At 39.4% G+C, this 22,431-nt stretch overlaps 3 protein-coding genes across 7 annotated transcripts in view; 1 reads left to right on the forward strand and 2 right to left on the reverse strand.

Moving 5' to 3' along the window:
* Window positions 1–4,143, forward strand: part of arhgap42b (Rho GTPase activating protein 42b) — a 73,682-nt gene extending 69,539 nt beyond the window's left edge. For all 4 annotated transcript variants that reach the window (XM_085795908.1, XM_085795909.1, XM_085795910.1 and 1 more), the window contains 4 exons: window positions 111–267; window positions 1,648–1,710; window positions 1,809–1,888; window positions 2,727–4,143. In XM_085795908.1, coding sequence (XP_085652034.1) covers window positions 111–267; window positions 1,648–1,710; window positions 1,809–1,888; window positions 2,727–2,815 — 389 coding nt within the window. In that variant the 3' untranslated portion in view covers window positions 2,816–4,143. The remainder of the gene's footprint in view (window positions 1–110; window positions 268–1,647; window positions 1,711–1,808; window positions 1,889–2,726) is intronic.
* Window positions 3,124–9,785, reverse strand: pgr (progesterone receptor). 2 transcript variants are annotated; one of them, XM_085795914.1, is made up of 8 exons: window positions 8,811–9,785; window positions 8,351–8,460; window positions 7,437–7,553; window positions 6,872–7,177; window positions 6,425–6,569; window positions 6,162–6,292; window positions 5,636–5,793; window positions 3,124–5,526 (listed from the first exon to the last, which is right to left on the reverse strand). In XM_085795914.1, exons 1-8 carry the CDS (start codon window positions 9,698–9,700, stop codon window positions 5,371–5,373), a joined length of 2,013 nt encoding a protein of 670 aa, XP_085652040.1. In that variant the 5' UTR covers window positions 9,701–9,785; the 3' UTR covers window positions 3,124–5,370. The 2 variants fall into 2 exon arrangements, with proteins under 2 accessions (XP_085652040.1, XP_085652039.1); XM_085795913.1 differs by having other exon boundaries at window positions 5,027–5,522.
* A 1,909-nt stretch (window positions 9,786–11,694) lies between these two features.
* trpc6b (transient receptor potential cation channel, subfamily C, member 6b) lies at window positions 11,695–17,366 on the reverse strand. Its single transcript, XM_085795912.1, has 11 exons — window positions 16,573–17,366; window positions 16,207–16,392; window positions 15,500–15,664; window positions 15,115–15,331; window positions 14,333–14,560; window positions 13,847–14,111; window positions 13,499–13,694; window positions 12,999–13,205; window positions 12,705–12,761; window positions 12,329–12,404; window positions 11,695–12,234 (listed from the first exon to the last, which is right to left on the reverse strand). Exons 1-11 carry the CDS (start codon window positions 17,314–17,316, stop codon window positions 12,068–12,070), a joined length of 2,508 nt encoding a protein of 835 aa, XP_085652038.1. The 5' UTR covers window positions 17,317–17,366; the 3' UTR covers window positions 11,695–12,067.
* Window positions 17,367–22,431: the final 5,065 nt, after the last annotated feature.

A 22,431-nucleotide genomic window follows, 5' to 3' on the forward strand; every position in this document is an offset into this window, starting at 1 on the left:
AAAAATGTTTGTATGTCTCATTTCCTCAGTTACTTGGTGCAGTTTGAGCTTAAGTATCTTTGTGTCATTTACTAGTAGACAGAAGTGATTACATGTATCTTTCCCTCAAGGCCACAGGAGCTGCTCTGGATCTGTTCAAAGTCTGTCAACACTGGAGCCCAAAGACAGTTTAAAGCCGACTGGGCACCCAGACCTGCCACCAAAACAAGTGATCCGCCGCAGGACGGACAACTCAGTCACCAACGGCTACCAAAGACCTGGCTCAGTGTAATGATTTAATCATTTTACTCATTATGAATGATTGCTTCTAATACTAACGACTGAAGTGTGATACCAACTATGAAATCTTAGCAAGTGGACATTTTGTACATAATTACTCATCTGACACGCAGTGGCAAAACAATTAGTTGAGTAATCAATCAGCCAACTGGCAGAAAATGAACAACAATCCTGATTATTGATTAATAGGAGTTATCTATCAAGGCAAAATACCAAAGAATTACTGGTTTCAATTATGAATCTAATATATCTTGGTTTTGGACTGAGAAATTGAGTGATTTAAAGCCGTTGCCTTGGCACCGGGAAAATGTAATGACCATTTATTCCCTATTTGTGTGTGTGTGTCTTCCTCCCTCCCTCTGTCTCTCCCCTCTGAGTCGTCAGCCTCCTCCTTCGTCTGTTTATGAGCACTGAGCATTGAGAGGTCTCTAAGATCACATAAGTATGTGTTAGGAGATTTATGTCTTTTCCTCTGTGGTGGGAGAGCCAGCTTTAATTACACTCTGCTCTGAGGTTGATGTGACCCAGCAGCAGTCTGCACTCGTTCTCTTGGGACAAATAGATTGTTTGACTTGTCATGTCTGAGAAGCTGGTCACATGGTATCTCAAGTAGTGTCCTTGTATAGCACCCACCCAGCTCGCCTAAGGCAGTGTTGTCCCTTTGACTCTGAGGTTGTTGTGCACAGGGTCAAAAGCAGCCTTGTTATATAGTTTAACTCAGTTTAGCTCCAAGCTGACGCTTACCCCGCCCGGAGGAAGGAAACCTCCAGCATTGTATCGTTACGCCTTTCACCTCAATCTCAACAATGAGGAATGCTGGCAAGGCCAAGAGAAAGTGGACCGACTTGTTTTGGCCAGCAAAGGTCAGATTGGCTTGAATTTCTCTCTGAGGCAGAACTGCTGATTTTATTGCCATATTATTGAGTTGTGACTCGGGAAGCAGCCCCCTGACTAGTAAGCAACCAGGGGACCAGTTCTTAGGTCTGAAGGATGGGATTAATATGTCTTGCATCTGTCACTTTACATGTAAAAAGACTTCATTAGTAAAATCAATCAATTTTACATGTTATACTGTATATAATCCTGAATGTAACCTTGTTTTTTCTAAATTGTTTATATTAACATTAAATTCTTGATTCACAAACAATAATAAATCAAATCAGCAGAAGGTCACGGATCACAGGTTGAAACCCCCCCTGCTAATGGCAATGATGAAAGAACACTACTCTTACTAATGATAACTAATCATTTTATCATTGGAGCATTTTTCTTTGGATGACATAATTTACTAAATATTTAGTTTTTCAACTGTGCTGCTCTTGATACAATCAAGTGGAGATAACTCTATTGTTTGTCTTATTTTTCCAGGGTTGCTGCCAGAGCACTGCTTTTCGAAAATGCCTCCTCCTCACAGTCTGTACCAGTCGGAAGGTGCAGTAAAAACATGACACCTTCAGCAGTTTGGCCCAATTAATCCCACTCTCATCTCGAATCTGCCATGACATTGCTCGTGTTTGTTGTCTTCACAGAGAAGCGAAGGCGATGTACTCCTGTGAGGCAGAGCACAGCCACGAGCTCAGCTTCCCCCAGGGGGCGCACTTCTCAAATGGTGAGCAGAGCCAGCACAAGACAAACATTATATGGCTCAGCTGACAGCTACTTTTCTGCAGCAGTGCTCGCAACAGCACACATGCCTCCTTGCGTAGGCTGACTGGATGTTTAAACAGTGTACACACAGAGTCTGTTGCATAGTGGCAGCACACAGAAAGCACTTGGCTGATTCCCAGTGTTATGTAGAGGCATAAAATAATTTTGCTCTTAGCGTGACACCCCCATATGCATTGCTGAAGACCAAACAGTCCTGGGATTTTTTATGGCCTCTTGCTTTTTCCATGAAGATATGACTTGGCCCACAACCAGTGCGAGCAGGTCACTGTAACCTAGTGATGGAAGGAACCAGCGCCTGTTCCCTGTTAACACAGCCTGCAGAGCCAGCAGCCAAAAGCAAAAACGTCAACAAACGCTCCCTATGATTGAGCAGCAGGCAGAGCACTTTTATTGCTCTCTACCTTAATGGAGCTTTTTATTCTCCACATCTTTATTTCGCATATCTCTTCCATATTCATTTTTTATGATAATTACTAAAGCTGTACCTCTTCATTTTGGTGTGTCTCTTGCTGATTTTATGATTTCGGCTGTAACGTGATCCTGCCTTAAAGCCTGCTAGAATATTCTGTAGGGATGAAATTTAAAAGCAGCCTGACCCTGAGTCTTCCTCAATCTGCTATGAGTGTTTGTAGCTGCCTAATAGCATCTCTTATTTATTTATGCATCTGCTGCTTTTGCTTTATTGAGTCTGAGAAATGAATTAAAATGGATTTAAATTAAGCCTCTGCTTCGCTCTTCCCTTTGACTTTGAGTAATTTGTTTCTCTTTTTGTCCTGTAGTCTACCCCTCTGTTGAACCAGGCTGGCTCCAAGCAACATACGAGGGTAAAACAGGTTTAATCCCCGAGAATTATGTTGTCTTCTTCTAACAGATGGTAAAATGCCATCTTTTTCATGGTATCCATGGAAAAAAGGGGTTGATTGTTGTAATGTTACTGTTGTTGCTGGTAACTAACATTTCTGCATTTTATGCATACCTAACAGATATGAGTTTGGGCTGTAATTGGTTTAACGGTGCTAGAAGTTCAAAGTTTAGACATGTACCTACTTTTCTGTAATGACTTCATTGTGAAATGCTGGGGAATCTGCAGAGATTCAGATGTAAATATATTAACCCATTGACTGCACTGGTGTTTTTAGTCCCAGTATTTGCTTACAGAATCACAAAACAATCAGATCCCATTTCACAAGTTTTATTCTCAGAAATACGCGCTTAACTTCCCATTATAGCAACAAAACATTTTCATCAAGTTGTAAATGGAAATCTGTAGTTTCATAAACATTCAATATTAACTGTCATTGAACAAACTGTGATTTAAAGTATGGTTACTAAACTAATCTATTAGAAAAAAGCATAATGGATTTGCACCTTAACTTTCATGTTTATGGCCTGTGATCATTGTTCAACCACTGAACCTGCTCACTGCTGCAGTGCACTTTCTGGTTAGCTACACAGTACAGTACTGTACATTAATGCTCACATGTTCTTCTGTAGTTGCTAATCAAAAATATTTACTTTGTGTAACTGTCTATTACTATAAATTATCACATCAGATATATGCCATTATGTAAAAAAAAAAAAAAAAAAAAAAAGTTTTTATATACTGCAATGAATGCCATGTTCATGAGGTGGAACCTTCACCTTTAATACCTGTTGTGGTACTGTACTTGCTGGTACACTGGTGTACTGGTAATAACTAGACATTTAGCTGATTATATTATGTTAAATATTTAATTTTCAATTACTGCCACATTTTCAAAGTACAAAGTCCATAATGATCTAAAAAAAAAAAAAAAAAAGTGATACTTCCAGTGATAGTTAAAGAAAAACTTGATCACAACCTTGTATTGCCGTTCAGTTATTACAAACTGAAACTGAAGATTTACTCCAAAGTAAGACTTTCTCTGGTGACCAAAAATGTAATTGCCGAGTTATTTGAGATCTCATGCCAAGATCAGGATGTTCTTTTCCATTTACATCTTTAAGAATGCAAAGTGACCTTGAACAGTGATGCTGGAATAATACTCCCTTACAGTCTGAATTTGGAGGGGCTGTCAGGGAAATTACATCCACATCCTGAATATGTAACATTTTGAATCCCCCCTTTTTTTATATGGCAAGCTTGTTTCCTTGCAATGATCTACTGTGTCTTGATGGTGCATAAACATGTCTATAAATAAACAAAGTGATTTATTAGACCTGTGGTCCAAATCCTTTTGTCATAGTGAATATGAGTCATGCTCACTGCAGCAAGGAACTCTAAATTCAACATGTTACACAGGCTGAACGGTGAGAAACTCCTACTATAAACTATATTAACTGCAAAATTGATTTGTCTCTATGTACTTGGCATGTGCTTGTACAGACATGGTTGTATTTTCCATTAAAAAAGACGATTGTGGTTGTCTTGTAGTGTGTATTATATTTTGGTGTAAAGGGTCCTCCCTATCCAGGTTGTTTGATTTGTAAAAACATTTTTATTGCATATTTTTATTACTTTGGTCATGGCAGTTATGTTTTATGTCCCATTAAAGATTAGACATTGGATTTGTTATTTAAGTGGGATAATTGGAGAAAAGACATGTGGTTAGTTGTTGGTACTCAGCTGAATGCTGTTTAGAGATTTCTTTTTTCTTTTTTTTAAGATTTTCTTAAAATTGTGAAATAAATTGAACATCTTTGCTTTTTTTTCATTGTTTGAATGAACTGCTGCACTCACTTGAATTAAATGTGTCACATGCATCTTGGAAACCTTTGTCATTGTGTATATTTTGATTCAGATTGATATGCACAACAAAAAAGATCTTGTAGGCGGACTTAAAAAAAAACATACTGTATATTTGTGCAGTGCTGGCAGAGAGGCACACTGACTGAAATATCTGCAATTCATTTAAGATAATTATTTTTCACTTAAGTTATCTTCCCAGTCTTTCCTGAATGAAATAGGTGCATTAAGTTAAGCTGCAGTGAACCATAAAAGCATTTCATTAGTTTATGCAGCAGGTTTCAGAGTTTCCTGCAATTTTACTTTCTAAAAATACAATTTCAGCGAGAAACATATAATCATTAAATTTTATGGGTTTTTTTGTTTCTTTTTTTTTTTTTTTACAGCTTTAGTACAAAAATATCAGTATCTCTAAGGCTTCTCAAAACCTACTGTATATCAGCTAGTAAATACCATCTGTACACAAGTTGTAGGATGGGAAAAGGTGACTTCACCAGAATTTATAGAGAGGAGATTTAATAAATGGTGCCTCTGACTCATATTCATGATAGTTGTCTACTAAAAACTGTATTTTAAAGAGCATGTTAAAGAGCATTAGTGGCAGTTTGGCAAAGTACAAATGACTGACTACATTTGTAATTGTGATTAATCCAGTCGCAAGTTGTCTCCGCAGAGTCGTGATGTCTGTGCCGGCATCATCACTTGGTGTGGAATAAGAGGGGCCTCACCATGCCTGCCAGGACCTTGGGGAGCTGGGATGCAATGACCTCTGTCATCATCTCTGGAAACTCCACTCTCATGGCGTCTGCCTGGATGAAGGTGCTCAGACAGAACAGGTTGACCTTCTTCACTATCTGTCAGAGAAGAGACATTCAGGTTTACCTTGGTGCTCATTAAATAGCAGTAGGATTCAGACGCATGATTTTAATACTGTTGCACTGAGCACTGTGAGGTGAGCCCTACATCGTGCATGGCGTCCATCAGTTTGGTGAGGTGGTAGAATCGCTGTGAGCTGGCCACCATGCCCTTCTCCCTCATGTGGATAGCCTTGGTCAGCTCCTGGATGTAGTTTTGTCTCATTTCTTCAAATATTGGCTGACTTTTGAGTCCCTCAAGAGGCACTGAGAGCAGACAGGACAATTTAAAAATAATTTGTTCAAATAGAAACTATTTGAAATTGTAGAAAAATGATTATTATTACTGTCAAGAACACTACAGAAGTGCAGGTCAACAATGATTGCTATTGGAGTAACATGCTGCTAATAAAAGCTGTGTTTTTTCGACCTGTAAAAGAAGGACTTGATAGCAGCTGCTACATAAATCTTGTCAAGGTCCAGTGACCCTGTACAACACTCCCCTTATTGTGCAGCTTTACAGTATTGCTCATCATGCAACACTGTATACTGAATACCCCCACTTCAAACAAGGTCAGCATGATGAAAAACAGGAATTATCTTGTGTCTGACTGTATTAGCCTTCTGTCTCTTACCTGTGTTGAGTAGTATTATGGCTTTCATGCAGAGAAACTCCTCACGGGTGACCTGAAGGTTTGCAAACTCTTGAGGAATGAACTGTATTGCCAGGCAGAGGTCGTAAATCGGTGATCTCCTCATTTGCTCCCTAACAGGCAAAAACAAAAATGGTTTGTGTTTCTGGAAAACCTGAGAACAATCATTGCCTTTTGAATAAACGCATCAATGTCATCTTTAAATCTTGCAAAACCCAATTTAAATTGCGTGAGTGATGACTTACTGACTAAGAACCAGATCAGGTGCAAAGTATAAATATTCGCTGGTGACGTTCTGAAAGGAGCGCCACCCAAGCGAAAACACCATGAGGTTCATCCACGAGTACTGGATGAGGGTCATCTGATCAGTGATATGAAGATTGCGAAACCCTTAGAAAGAAAATGAAATTAGAGTACATTTAATGTTATGGCTTCTTGGTCCCGTTTTGTTTTTTCATAGCTCATATTTTGGTTCAGCTGACAGCTTTCTTGCAAAATCTTTGTTTATTGTAACATTTACTGTGAAATTATTCCATACTACTTGGAACCACATCCCTTGTATCTACACTAATATTCATGGCATTACAAAACCTTCTATCTAAATCAGTATTTAAGCCATAGACTCTAAGCACGGCATTGTCAGTGGATCCCCATGGCGACAACAGGTGACCGTGAGCTGAGAGAGCTGTTACCTGGCAAGGACTTGGACCATTTGACAATCCACAGCAGCTGTTTCTCACACAGCCTGTTGAGACTGGTGAGCAGAAGATGGGGAGCATTGGGCTGGGAGTTGTCAAAACCAGAGTACATGATCTCTGGTTCGATGTTTTCCAGGACATTGATGATCTGTTGGTTGAGCTGCACCTCACGAATGCCTGGTATGCAAGACATGGAGGTCAAGGCCTGGTTGTCACTGGACATGGCCAAATGGGACTGGAACATCAGGGACGGGGCCATACCCAAGGCTTTCAATGCCCCAAAACGCTTCAACTTCCTGCCTGTGACATAAATACAAGGCCTGGTAAGATTTAATGGCAAAGAGTACAGTTTGTACCCATAACTCATCACAGATTTTCAATGCTGCCACATCAGTTTAAAATTTGAATGGTAAAGTTGCTCAATCATGGTTCCCGTTTGACTTTAATTCACTATCGTCTTGATCTGAGCACTTTGAACATTCTCTTTGATGCTTTATTTAAATGGCTTAACCAATCATTTTAATTTCTGTGCAATTTGTGAAATTCTACCAAATCATACCTCCGAGCATCATTCCTGCTTGGTAGCACTTTCGCAGACGACATGCAGGACAATTCTTCCTTCGGATTTTGTCCACAATACAGTCATTTCTCCCAGCGCAGAGATAACTATGATGGCCTATTGAGTGAAGGGGTACAGGAAGTGCACACAATTTTAACAATGTTTGATTTTCAAATATGAAGGGAGGAGGCGAGACATTACAAGGGAAAAATGTGTTGAAGGATTCTCGACTATTAGCATGGCTTCTCCACTGAGAGGCAACGTTCTGAAAAGAGATCTAAAGAAGAAAATTAGATAAAGGCAAGGCTGTGAGGACAGAGTGACACGGCCATGGTGAGACATAGTGGCTCTTATATATCTCGCATTGCAAGATAACAAGAAAAACTTGTCCAAGAGGAAGAACACAGTGAACACTGGTCAGTGTGATACTGTTGCTATTGACCTTTAATAAGTATGACAGAAGGTCAGTCAAATTTGGAGTGGTAACTCCCTTTCACTTTACTCCAGCTTTCAATGTGGACATGTGATAGCTGATGCTGCTACAACTTCAAAAAGATCTTTCAGCCTTTTTTTAACCTTTTGCTTTATTTGTCTGGAAAAATGCCAACTGGCCAACAAGGAGGGCAGATCGGAGAAAAAAAAGAGAGAGAGAGAAGCCATGCAAGATGCAAGTTTGATCTGTCATTGCAACATCTTGAGACATTAGGAAAAAAAACCTGAAAGAAAAAAATATTGAAACTGTGTGTAGACAGTTTAAATGATGACTAAGTTTCTTATCTTGTATAACAGCCCAAATAAACTACACTGGATGTGGGATGGAAAAATACTGGACTGAGAGTGTGCACAAAAACAAGAATGAAAAAAAATAGAACTTGTGATAAACACGCAGCATTTTCAGGCACATTTCTTCTCACCTTCAACTGCCCTTTTAAAGAAGACTTTACAGCTCCCGCAGGTCAAGACTCCATAGTGGCAACCAGATGCCTCATCACCACAGATCACACACAGCCTCTGAGGTGGCATACTGAAAAAGAAATGAAAAAAAAAAAAAACTCATAAAAAAGTTTGATCATTTTCAGATTGAAAGCTAAACTAAATGTTGCTTTCCCTCAGCTCTCACTTAAGTGGTTTAATGGCAGTAACACTTGTTGAATTCAAAACTCATTTAAGGGTACTCTCTCCATGTCAATACTAAGAATTATGGTCCCTAAAGGCTGCTTCATATTAGAGCACATAATAAGATGTGTAACCAGATAATTATGTTGCCCCAAAGTGACAGAGCTTCTCAGGAGGAAAGCTTTATAAGAAGTTCTTACCTACTCTGTGGCACCACCTCAAACAATAAGTGAAATTGTATAGTGTTGGAGTATTTACCCTGGAAATGTAGAATAAGGTGAAGGATTCCTCTGAGACATGGTCTGGTTCTGGTTCCCCTCATAGCCGCTGGTTGTGAACGGGTCCTCAGTCAACCCCGCAGACTGGCACCAGTATTGAGGCTCAGCTGGAGACGTCTGAATCTGCCAACGGGCAACCTCGTTCTTGTACATCGTTTGTTGCGAAGCTGCGTACGTGTGAGCCTCAAAGACAGTCTTCCCGGACAAAGAACACCTGGAGTCAGTCCTCACCTGGCTTAGCTGCTCTGGCTGGTTCAGGTCGATCAGAAAGTTTGGAGATCCCTCGAGCCCCGGACGAGGACCCGCTGTTGTTGACCTGAAGCTCGTGGACTCGCAGTCACTGAGCCCCAGCTGCTGCTTCATGTTGGTGTCACAGCAGGTGTCAAGAGAAAATATCTCCGATGATGCATCAAAGTTGGGACAGGGGGTGTCCATAATAACGGAAGGCTCCTTTTCGTCTTTGATGAACTTACACGCTCCGGTGGTCGAGGAGAGACTTAGACTTGCGCCCGACAAACTTTCGGGTGTAGCCACATTCGACCTCTGAACTTTTACAAAATCCCACGGCACACTGTCACACTTCAGATGTTCACCCCCACGGTCATAAAAGTGTTTTGTAGCGAGTGGACCATCGAGTAAGTTGCAGTCTTTGAAAGCTGTGCCGTCGCCGCTTGAATTCAGACCGTGGATCAGTGCGCCGCTGTTTCCAAAATTACGCACGGAGGAGGATACGCAAGTCAAAGACTGTGGTTCGATGGATAACTTCGTATTACTGTTACCAGCTTCAGTCAAGTCACTTATTCGTGTATCAGTCGAATCAACGATCGTAGCACCGATGCTGCTCATCCTTCCGTTTATTTTATTTTCCATTTTCTGAACCTCGAAGCGCACGGCAGAGACTGGAGTGCGCCCAGAGGCTGGACAGTATTTGATAGGTTGTGGCTGAGATAGGTTGAGACCTTCCTGTAATCCTCCTCCCCGTCGAGAAAGGCTGTGACTTCGCCTTTCTTTCACACAAGAGCCTGATCCATAAAAGTTAACAGCTGATCAGAAAAGAAAACGAAAATCGACTTTTAGTTATGATGGTGAGTGATAATGAGCTCACACAGGAAATAAACGTGTTATATTCAAGTAAAAAAAGTTGATTTCCTTGTTCTTGTGGGTGTCATATTTCAGAGCTGATGCATGATTCCTGTAGCTTTCCTCACTCAGACCAAATCCATCCTTCCAAAGGATGCCAGAGGAAGTATCAATCAGCCCTGATGGAGAAAATGTATGGCATTAGGCTATCTTTACAGCGGAATTACAATAAAATAGCCAACCAATGAGGAGAAACAACAATGGACCACATCCATGTCATGGACCATTAGTCTCCACCCTTCTATTCTTGGATAAGTGTTGGGACACTGTGACATTTTTTTGGCTAAGTGAGAAAATGGATGGGATACATTAGACAAGAAAAAAGAAAAATGCTTACACTAAGTTAATGGATGTCCAAAAAACCTATTCATCCTGAACAGCCCTGCTGAGTTTAATTGAAGGTCAAGACCTAATACTATGATGTGAGACAGTCTGAGGACATATGTTTTAAATATAATGTTTTAAGTAGGCATCCTACAATCTAACAGTGTTGGTGTTAGGTCTGAAATAAAGTGACAGAAATTAGAAATTTGTTTTTTTGTCTTCTGCAGAGGATTTCGCTTTAATTTTTGCCTACAACTTCAGTTCTTACTTTAAACATTATGTTTTCACTGTACATTTGTACAATGCACATGAGCAGTCATTGATCAAGTATATATTTATTGATGCATCTCCTGTTCTGTGGTCCTCTTTATTTCTAAAGGCCACTGTATCATAACAGCACCCTCACCCCATTTGCACTTATCTGATTTACTAGTTTCTGTTGCCCTGAATAGATAACAGAGCGTTTTACTATTCAAGTTAATCAGTCGAGTATAGATGTTGCTGATGCATGTAGTTATGATGCACACACAGGCCTTGATCCTATCTCCTGCGTCACATATTTGACGTTATCAGAGGGGATTCTCCCGCTGTGGCCCACATAATTCTTGGATAACAGTTTCACATTCATATCTTAATGATTTGTTCTTCAAATGCTGTAATGGCCCTGCTGTCAGAGAAGACTTTAATCTGTAAATGTGACGCTCGTGGCTGATGGTGACCACCCATAGCTTTTTTGTGTAACCTCATCCCTAGTGCTTTTTAAATCAGTTTGTTAATATTGTAGACACATGGGGTAAATGTGTTTAACCCATCATCACAATAATCCATTTATACAATATACAAATGATAAATGTTGCTTTTTTTGATCAGTGATGCTCATTTAATAACAGCTATTGCTGTCCCTTTGTAGTTTTTCCTTGGTAGCAATGATTCATACTGGCTCTCCTCAGGGACTTGACTCACTGGCTTTTACTCTGCTAGCTGTAGATGGAGGCGAGCTGTTTGTCTACCTGACAGGTCAGACTGTTCTCAGACAGTTGTCTTGCTTCACAGCAAGCGTGAGAGAGCACAACAGGATCTGCTGCAATGGTTTTAACAACCTGTAAACCCTCTGTGCCCTGAGGGGAAAATAATAATTGATTTCAGTTCTGCTCATTAAACATTATGCTGAAGTGGCCAACATTTTAATAAACCAGCACATTAAAAACATAAATAAAAACATTATGTTTTGTATAAAAATGTAATTCCTGTTTATTGATCTTAAGTTTACATCACAGAAAAAAACTGCATACAGTAACTTGAGAATCACAGAAAGCTGCAGGCAGTTAGTACTGACCAGCTCTTTTATTTTTACATTATGTCTGATTTGCTAACCTGCCACTGGACATTCAAACAGATGGTTGTTTTTTTTTTTGTTTTTTTTGTCAGAAGTGCTTTTGTACTTGAGATGAGAAATCACCCCTAAATCAAACCATATAAACATAACACGTTAGCAGCCAGTTGTCCATATCAGTCTAACACAGCCGTGTAAGAAAAAAAGTTCCATTAGTGCCACCATCTGGTTAACTTTACAGACAGCAACAAGAATGAAGATGGTTTGATGAGTTTTTCTTCCAAAAAGGGTAATGGGAAAGCAAGGATGTTTTTATATTTAAGATACTCAATAACCAGTTTTATAAGGTATAATTTAGTTGTAAAAAAAAAAAAAAAAAAAAAAAGTATTAGGTCTGTGCCTTAAGAGGCTATTTGACCCTCACTGAAGTGCTGTGCATTTTAAGAGTGTGTTGACAGCTTGTGCCTCTGCTCCTCTTTCTGCCGAACATGTAAGACTTCTCCCAGTTGTCTGATGAGATCTGTCAATGTCTCCATGTCATGGTTCTCCCTCTCCAGCAGCTCATAGCGGAGACTGGAGATGTCTTGTTTGATCTCCTTCAGTTCACCTGTGGGACCGTAAGTGAAACAGTTTAAAATTATGTTTCATAGTTTGATGACATGCATGAAAGGCATACTACTCAGAACATCCACTTAACTCACCTTCATTCACTTCATCGTTGTCTTTGTCTCTTTGTGCTTTTACAATGTATCTTTTGATGAGACGATTCATTATCTTCTATGAAAAAGAATCAAAAATTTGAGCCTTCAACTAATGAGCTAATTGTTCCTGTAAAGTCTGAGTTAAGTAAGAAGGAAAGCAGCAGCCGGTGTGATCTTTCAGCATATTTGATAGAACATGGTTTTGAATGACTCATTTATATTTATACATGTAGGCTATGTATTACATTTCTCCTTTGAGTATCTTAAATTGTGGGCATAATAAAAAAAAAGTTAGTAAGACTGCATTATGTCCATTCAAATTGCTATATGTGTGTGTCACAGTTATTAGCGGTTTACAAAATACAAACTGATTTACCTGGTGGTGGGTCGGACCAAGTGACGTGTCCAGAGTCAGATCTTCCTGTTGCCTTAACTAAGATTAGAAAAGAGGAAAAAGAGAAAAAGCACTGACAATACCTGTTTTTCTGAGATACAACTGACAACTGCAACTTGAACACATGACACAAGAGGGCCCTGTGGACCTGTGACATACTGGAGGCAAATTTCACCCAAGGAGTGTTACAAATGTCTTCAGACATTCATTTACATCCAACACAATTGATCTGTTCATTTCCTTGTTTCAAATTTATATGAACAGCTGGTGCCTCACTTTATTAAGCTCCATCTCATCATTTGAATTTTCTTTGCCTTTGTCTTGAGGTACAGCCCAGAGAAACGTCCTTATCCACAGCAGGAGGGAGACAAAAGACTTGGGGCTCGGTACAAGGTTGAAGGGCACAGGCAGCGTGCCACCGTACTCAAAGTAGGAGAACCAGAGTTTAGCTCTGGCAAACTTCCACTCGACATCAGCATCATCCTACATCAACAGAGAAGAAATAGTAAGCAGGGGTAAGAACATTTGCATTTCTAATGTGTGACTTCCAGCTGCTTATCTACCCAGTGTTATTGCATAAATCAAATATAAACCAGGAATACAAAACTGAACTGACACCTTTGGCATAAATCAACAATAAATAATAACTACAAATATTTTGCCAAATTAAATTATTTCTAAAATAATTATGATCTTATAACACCACTGAGAGTAACCAAAACAAGACAAAACGCTATACTAACACAAATTGAGAAATGTAGCTGGTCAGAATTTACCTCAATTTCTTGGAAGGAGCTGTTGAACATGGCGATGAGCATATTCAGCAAGACAATCACCATGATGATGTTGTACACCCCGTACAGAACATACCCGATATTCTCAATGAATTTATGGTCAATATTGATGACCACTGATTTAACCTCTGACAAGCCAAATATGGCCCAAAATAGTGTTTTAAAGCTTTCTTCAAGCCTGGAGGAGTGGAGAAAATGTAATTAAATTAGTGTAATGAAAAAATTGTGTTAGTCTTACATATTAATTAATTACAGATAGTATCCAGAGCTGCAGTCCTCCAAGCGTTTTCAGGTAAACTGAGTTAGCAGAAGTCTATAGTTGGTACTCACGTTGTAAATGCATCGTTGTGCTTGGCTCCGAGGTAGTACGAGTACAGATTAAACATTCCCACCATGAAAGCCACAAAGACTGTTATGAAAATCACCATGAACTTGAATATGTCTTTTACAGTTCTTCCCAGCGATATCTGCAAAGGCCCAAAACTCTCATTGGCAGGCAGGATATATGCAATGCGGGAAAAACTCAGCACAACTGCAATTGCATAAAGGCCTTCAGAAATGAGCTGTGGGTCTGAGGGCATCCAGTTGATTCGAGCTGAAAACAAACAAATGTGGAATGGGAAAAGTATTTATCAAGTAAACTTTGACAGTAAGAAAATTCTCGAATAATAGGTTGGAAAAGAAAAAAAGTATCTACATTTAATAGTTGTTAATCAGATCAATACTAAAATCAACATTCAAAAACAATAGGCTATTTAAAGTTTTGTGTAAGAAACTGATATTGAATCATGCATGTATTCTTTGGTCCTCACTTACCCAGCTGGAAATACTGTATCTCAAAGGGCAAGGTCATGTTGGACAGGTCCTTGTAGTGCTTGTCAACATAACACTGAGCAGAATATGCATGCCAGAAGGCCATTAATCTGGCAATGAAAGAGGTCATAAATATGGCCAAGATACTAAAGTCAAGAAGGTTCCATGGTTCTGAGATGTATTCTCGAATGTCCTGCGACCAAATATCTTTACATTCTTCCCAGATCTTCCCTACAAGCAAAAAACAATCACATATTGAGTTGACAATCACACTGTCTCAAACAAATAGGCTGATATGATTTGTAAACATAAACGTGACCAGCCTTGAGTTGATAGTCGTATCACATAAGATTTACTAATGCTGTGTACTGACAAAGTGTGTATGATGTGGCTCCCAAGTCTCGCCTGAAGAGCTAAGTGTCACCTTGCCTTTTTCATCTTTGGAAATTCATTACAAGTCTGATTTATAATGGTACACGTGGTAAGAATATATAATTATCTATGTGGGCAATTTCCTACCAAGATAGATATTTAGGATTTATAACAGCAATGACTCATAATATCCTTGACCCTGCATGCAGAGCCGAGTGATGTAATTGTGTAGGAGCCTGACTTAAATCATGACAAGTCGACAAGACTGAGTGTCTGAAAGATGGGAGAGGAATAAATTAACATAATGTAAAAATTACTAACTTAATAGAAAAAGATATGATTGTTAACTGTGGTTGTATTTAAGAATGGGAAAGGGACAGGGGTGGCAGGGAAAGCAGATTCACGTTCATGACCTATGACCCAAGATATGATGAGGATCTCCATCCAGGTAAAGGGGGTGGTCTTCATACGAAACAGCTGCGAAGGATGATCGTGGGTGGTCATGTTAGGTAGAAGTGACGTTCCCTCAAAACGGTCTGCTGCGTTCAGGACCAGCAGGCAAAGAAATATCATAAAGGAAGCTGCATGGGCCACAAACTTCAGGAAAGGTCCAGACATGAGCTTCCCTAACTGACAGAGTGTGGCAAACAGGGACAACATTTAACATTGGTTTAAGCTTCTCCATTTTTTTCCTGAAAATTACACAACAGAATATCATCTTCAAGAGAGAGAATAATACAAGAAATGCACAATGTAACCGTTAACCTGTTAAAAAAACATTTTTTTTTTAAAACTAACCTTACTTGATGGTGCTATCAAGTACATGATAGCCAAGATGGGCAAACCAACAGCTACACCAAGGACAAGAAGGACTTTAACTGCTGTCGTTTGCTGACGCAGTCCAGAAAAGTTCTCATACCAGATGGAGAGGAGTTGCTGCTGGCAGTTCGGATGTGCTACAAACTGGTCCATGGCATTGTTTTTATGTGTGTGTGTGTGTGTGTGTGTGTGTGTGTGTGTGTGTGTGTGTGTGTGTGTGTAAGAGAGAGAAAGAGAGAATGACAGTGAAAGATTACATATTGAATATTACATAATCAAGCATGAGGTCAAGTATTAATACAAGTACATCAGTTCTAAACCTAAAAATTTAAGGTCCCATATTTTACATTTTCACAGATTTATTTGAAGTGAAGTGACTGATTGCCTTATGAGTAAATGAATAAAAGCAGAGCAGATTTCAGATAACGATGCCGTAAGGCTGGATGTTGGGTCTATTTGTGGGTGGGATTTGGGGCATGGCAGTGGTGGCTGCTTTGTTGTGACATCACAAAAGTTACATATGGTCCTGAGGACCAGTTTCTGAATACAGGCTGTGTGCTTTTCTTTGTAGTCTGAGCGCTTTGATACTTTCACAGTTTTAATAGAACCTCAGCCTACTTTATAAACAGAAAATATATTAGAATTTCACTGTATGCAATGTGGGACCTTTTGCTGTAGATGCTTACCTTTTTAACTTCATATTTTATTGCAAGTTTTAACCTTATAAGGTTTTGTCTGCCAAAGGTTTCAGTGTTTTGACATGATTCAGGGTCCCCATTTAAGATGGCTTCCACTTCCTCCGTGTTTCGACACAAATCCAAGAGTCCCACCACAAAATCCTTACACTGCATCGACAGTTTCTTGTAATCATTCTGTAAAAGAGAAAGGCAATATCTTTACAACCCTATTCTTCCATTTTCATGAATCACTAATGGCGAAAAACTGCCAGACCCTCTAATCCTATCATTACCAGTAATCTTTTAATCAACATGATGTACAGCTGTCATCAAAAATAAATAAATCCAATATATTTATAAACAACATGGCTGTACCTTGAACTCCTTCTCAATGTTGGCTAGAACTGCAAGCTCATTGCTCAGCTCCAGAGCTGCCATCACAGGGTCTTCATTTGAGAGGGACAGATATGCTGGACTAGCGAGACCTCTATATGCATGAATGCGGGACTGTGAATGGCTAAAAGCATCATTCCTCTGCTGCTCGCTGCAGGTCCTGCACTGACAGAAGTAGTCATGGGGCCGCTCTATACGGGCCCCCTTCATAAGAAGAATATGCACGATTTCATACTCATGGCACTGAGAAGCCAGAATGATGGGAGTGATGTCGTGAGAGAAACGTGTGCCATCCTCATCATAGGCAAAGAAGTCATCATGCGTGTCCCCCTGGCTTGGACTATTAGTGAGCCTCTGACTGTCTGCAAAGGCCTGGTGGCTCAGTATGGCCTCCACTATACGAATGTAGCCTTTACTGATGGCTAACAGCAAAGCATCTCCTATTCTAGCCAGGTCCTTCTTCCTAAGTAGGAGCTTAGTCACCTCCAAATGCTCGTTGGCAACTGTCAGCTGCAGTGCACTTTGGCCCATGTAGTTCACACAGTTGACATTGAGCTCTGGCAGTTCCTCTAGCATCCGCCTCACTTCAGGAATGTTGCCATATTCTGCAGCATCCAAGAAAAGTTCCTCTGTCATTGAAAGGCAGGAGGACGATTGGGCATGAAACATGTATCCAGCTCCCCGAAAAGCTTGTCTCCGGGGTTTGGCCATGATCTGCCGCAGCATGATTGCTTTCCCTTCATTGCACCATCTAAACAAAGGTAAATATATTTTATATCACACAATACCATTATAATTTGAGCATAAATGTAGAAAATTATCAATGCAAGCCAAAACCCTTCATCCATAACATCCTATCCAAATCACACCTGCTTCAGGATGAGTAAGAGATTTACTATGGATTTCCTACTTACGTCAACTCCCTCTTTGTTTCTTGAGAAGCCAAGCAGTGAATGAACAACAATGTGCAATGGACAGCTGGTCTCATCTGAATTATGACTACAAGTGTGACACCACCCACAGACTCATCATCTGCTTCCCTTCATTTCATAGCCTGGCACTGGCACTGGCGATCCACTCTGTTTGATAGTTAGCCGAACTTACTTTGCATTATTATTGAACAATTCTGTCAACTGATTAATCATGGTACACATTACAAGTATGATGTTGACTCTGCTCATTAGCCTATGATCGTACTACCATATGACAGAGACTTTTAATACTAATTATATTTAGTGTCATTGTCAAACGAGTAAATGTATTTCTGCTCAGTAATTGCATTTAAATAACGTGGTTATCTCAGAAGCTAATTGCTTCAGCACAGATGACAACTTCCTTTCATTCAATCATAATTAGAGTTAACAAGATTTTACATGACTGAGAAATTTGATGGGCACATAGTATATAGAGACACAGTACATACAGATTTTCTTCTAATACCGACTGGTAAATTATGAATTGCTTCTCATATGGCAGCTGAGACAAGGTAAAATGAGAATAGTCTCACGCTGACCAAGGTGAAAAAATCGACAATTATGACTAATATGACATATAACTGACTTTGCAGTGATGTAGCGTTAGCTGTTCCGTGTGGATTTTCCTGCCTACATTTCTAAGACTGGAATGTGGCTAAAAGAAAGTGGTGGATGACTACTAACTGGAACATTTAAAAGACAACAAAACAAACAAACAGCACGGTTAACCATCAATGACATTACTACTTTAAGGTAAGACTGTTTTGCAATAAATATGGGAAAAAATGGACGTGTACATTTATTAAGGATAGAACACACTTTCAGAAAATGGGTTGTTGCAGGACCAGATCACATCTCATACTCATACTAAATCCTTATCCACAACATTTCACAGTTGTCCCCTGGAAATAAGGCATGGAATTTTCCTCAGTCTGTATCCTATCTGTCGAAGCAATGTGAAATGGATGGTCCACTCACCTCAAAGACGACAGCTCTGTCAAATGTCTTCACTTCAGTTAGTCCTTAGAAGCTAAAACTACATCCAAAAGCGACCAGCTGCACCTTGTGTGTCAGCCTCCTGTCAGCTCCTGTCAGCCTCTACTCCACCTGTCAGACTGACTCTCCCGTCCCACCTTAGGTGATGATGCTCACAGAGCCGCCTCTGAACACCCAGTGGGAGGTTTTCTAGGAGCTTTGAAGGTGTGCTTTGTAACATAGGGCATTTGTATTTGTTGAATACATTTGGAGGGCATTTGTATTTGTTGAATACATTTGGGCCCTGTTTTACAGATGATATAACTGATTATATAATTGTTTATAGATCAATTTGATTTCCTGATTTTCCGTAACTGCTCACAAAGCAAGATATTAAAACACTTTGTCAAACTAATGGAGGTTTTAAGCACACCAAAAGTGCACTGACCTAACTCGATATTGTACCATAAATTCAAGCAGGCCAGGGGATTATTTTCTCATGAACTATGTGTGATTGTCAGTGTGCAGGGTTCATACAGTGGCATCACTAATACTCTATACGGTGTTTGACACACTCAAAATAGATAATTTGATGCATTGACCCTTTGTCCATAAAACCACATAAACAATCTGGAAAAAGCAGATTTTTCCAAATCCTCTTAACTCATGGCGCCATCAAATGTAACAGGTTATAGGCCTATAACCTTTAAATTTTATGAGACACTGTCCTGAGCAGTTAAAAGCTATGGAAAAAATAATTATGAAACTGTTACATAAATATAGAGGTTATAGCTGGAAATAATGCCATGCTGTAAATCTCTACATTAGATTTATATCCAGATTGTATACGTGACAAATGTGACGATGCAAAGTGAAGTTTTAATGAATTTAACATTTTTTATTACTTCACTATGAATACAATGTTCAAAGATCTGGGTTGGGGACAATCCCAAAACATAGAAATTCTTGCATATTTGGATTTTCAAAATGCCCAAAAAAATATTTCAAGGGAACATATTATGGTAATATCATTTGAAGGCTTTAGGACATACATTTGGGTATTTGGCTTGCTTTCTAGCCCACAAACAATGAGAGTACTCAACAAATCTGTATTATGCAGTCTGCCTAGATAGACACCCATGTGAGTTTACATGCTGTTCCCTTAGATAATATACAATTACCTCAAGTTTTTGCGAATTTGCATAATCCCTCCCCCTCCCATGGTTTGGGAACTAGTTTTGCCTGGGACCATGTTGCTTTTGCCATTAGTAAGGGATCTGCACACACCAGGGTAAAGACCCAAAATTGACCGCTGCTCAGTTGTTGGCTGTAAAGCCCTAGGCATCCAATCTCTGACAACCAAAGGGGCCCATAAATGTATTTTGAAGGAAATGTCATAATTGAGACACAGTTCTTTTTTTTTCAGAGATTCTTTCAGAGATACAATAATAGCTTAAGTTTTTTTTTTTAATATCTTTCTCTTGATAATTCACTCTGGTGACAGAAAAACTCCCCTTGTTGAAGAATCGCCCAAGCTGGTGACAGGTGTGCAGATTTGTAATGTATAGAATGATAATGTGGATGAACTTATCAACTGTCATAGTTGAAACAACAAGTTAGGCTGTGTAAACACACACTTAAATGTTGTATTTAATGCAGTTCAGTCAGGCAACTCACAATATAAATATTTATTGCAGCTTCATTATGTATTTGAGTTTGGCGTCAAGGCTCCGACATCACTCCCTGAGAATAGGATTTCATTCAAGTATATGGGAGTGATGAGTAAATATCTTAACCCGGAGCCTACAGGTGGATGGCTTGGGTGGTGGTGGGGCAGAAATAGAGCTGTGCAATGCTGCTGTGTCGTAGGCAGGCAAAGAGGAAAATCTTAAATAGACTGCCAAATTGGGAGGGTGTGTACGATTGCGTGAGTGTATGATTGCGTGAGATATGTCATGTGAGCGATGCAGCTTGAGTTGGCTGCCTGAACTAGCTTGCAGGCTTCGCTTCATTTTGTTGCATTGTTTTTGTTTGCTCTTTCGAGCTATGCCCAGTTGGTTCCTATAGGCAGAGACCCGACCAACAGGCCCCAACACCGAATCTGGCTCCAGGGTGGAACCGCTCAGTCTTAGTCTTATTAGTTTTAATACCTGTGATCAGTTAAGCTCTTATATGAATCTAATCCTCTGTAAATTCTTGTTTTACACCTCTCCTCCAAACTCTACATCAGTGACTTCCTACTTACCTCTCTGAACTTCTGCAGGTGTTTACTCAGTTGTTCTGTTCAGCGTTGGCTTTTCTTTTAACACGTGTTACTCACATCCTCCACAAATGCACTGCAACCTTCGGGTTGGTGCTGGTCTCTGCAGAGGAGAAAAACCCAAAGGAGCATCAGCCTGTAACTGACAGTGACAGTCAATGATTCACCGGTTCAGTTTTCTGTTTTTTATATTGGAGATAACTTAACATTATAAGCCAAGGTTTACCATTTTCCACAGAGGAGACTGAATCATCATGTTTGAGAGGGTTGAGTTTTTGTATCTTCTCCCTCTGTTGTGATGGCCCCTCTCCATCGTCTATCACTTTCATCCTTTTCAGCTTTGTCATGAATCCTTTTGTATCACTGCCACAGGGTTCAACCATTTGTCCTTTTACTATTGGTCCTAAACTTGCCTTCCTTTTAAACGACACACTTCTGACTACAGCTGCTACTGCTCTCTGTAAATGATGAAAACACAATGAAACATCAGTTAGTTGTGAAATGTTGTGAATTATTTCATGAAATTTTCTTCTTCTTTTTTTTTTTTTTTACATTCAGCATGAGAAAAGGGGCTCAACAACAAGGAGTTTCTCACTCGAGCTTCACAGCAGCGATTCCTAAGTTTCTTCACGGGTTTTTTTTTATCCATCATGATTCCTAAAGACTCTACTGCGGTTCCTACACTAACACGACAACTAGCTGCTAAAACAACGCACAAAAAACAAGTTCACTAATGTTCAAATGAGCTCATGTGTGACATCACATGATGATTCTTCAATTCTTCTTCAATTTCAAAAATGTCATTACCATCACAAAACCAAAAACTCTTTTTGATGCAAAGTTTTTACAATCATCCCAGAAAATATAACAAGTGCTTGCATGTTGTATTTAAACAACATGGTTTCACTAACTTATCAAAAATATTGCCTTAGCTCAACAATGAAATATTGTTTGCTAATCAAAATATTTGAACAGAAAAATATTTTTCTTTTTTTTTTTTTTTTAGGAAATCTAGCCTTAGCTTACTGACGCAAGAACCAAGGTATCAGAAAACCTTATTTTCTAGCTTTGTTGCTACTGTAATGACAAAATGTTTGACAGAAGCAGTGTTTATTTTTAAAGTAAACAACAGATTAACAAAATACTACCTTTAAACGTTATGGTAAATTGCTACATTGACATTATTGGTTATGTAAAAAAGTTTTGGTTGGCTCGTTTAAGACACAAAAAAGATAACCAAGAATTGATTGTCAGACAATTTTGCAATGGTAATACCGTTTTCTCCTTTTGGAGCAAAAGTTAGCTAAGTTTTAGCTACACTAGCTAGCTCGATAGACTGCAAACACTCTCTGATTATGTAAATAAAGTGAAAGCTAAAACATCCAAATAGTAACTTGTTCGGGAATGGTGTGTAATAAACATGCTCTCAGATCAATCTTCAAATTACTCACATCTGTTGTCCTGCTGTCTGGCCTTGTGCCCCTGGTACTTTTTTAGCATGCAACAACGTTTGAACAACCTTTATTGCTCTTGCTCTCAGTTGGTGTTATGCTAATGCCTTTACAGTCTATGTGCTAATGCTGGTGTTATGGGGACAGCGATATTTAGGCTAACTCAACCAAATTAATTTAA

The sequence above is a fragment of the Trachurus japonicus genome, chromosome 13, assembly GCF_045865225.1.
Source record: "Trachurus japonicus isolate A0001 chromosome 13, Traja_1.0".
Taxonomy (NCBI): Eukaryota; Metazoa; Chordata; class Actinopteri; order Carangiformes; family Carangidae; genus Trachurus; species Trachurus japonicus.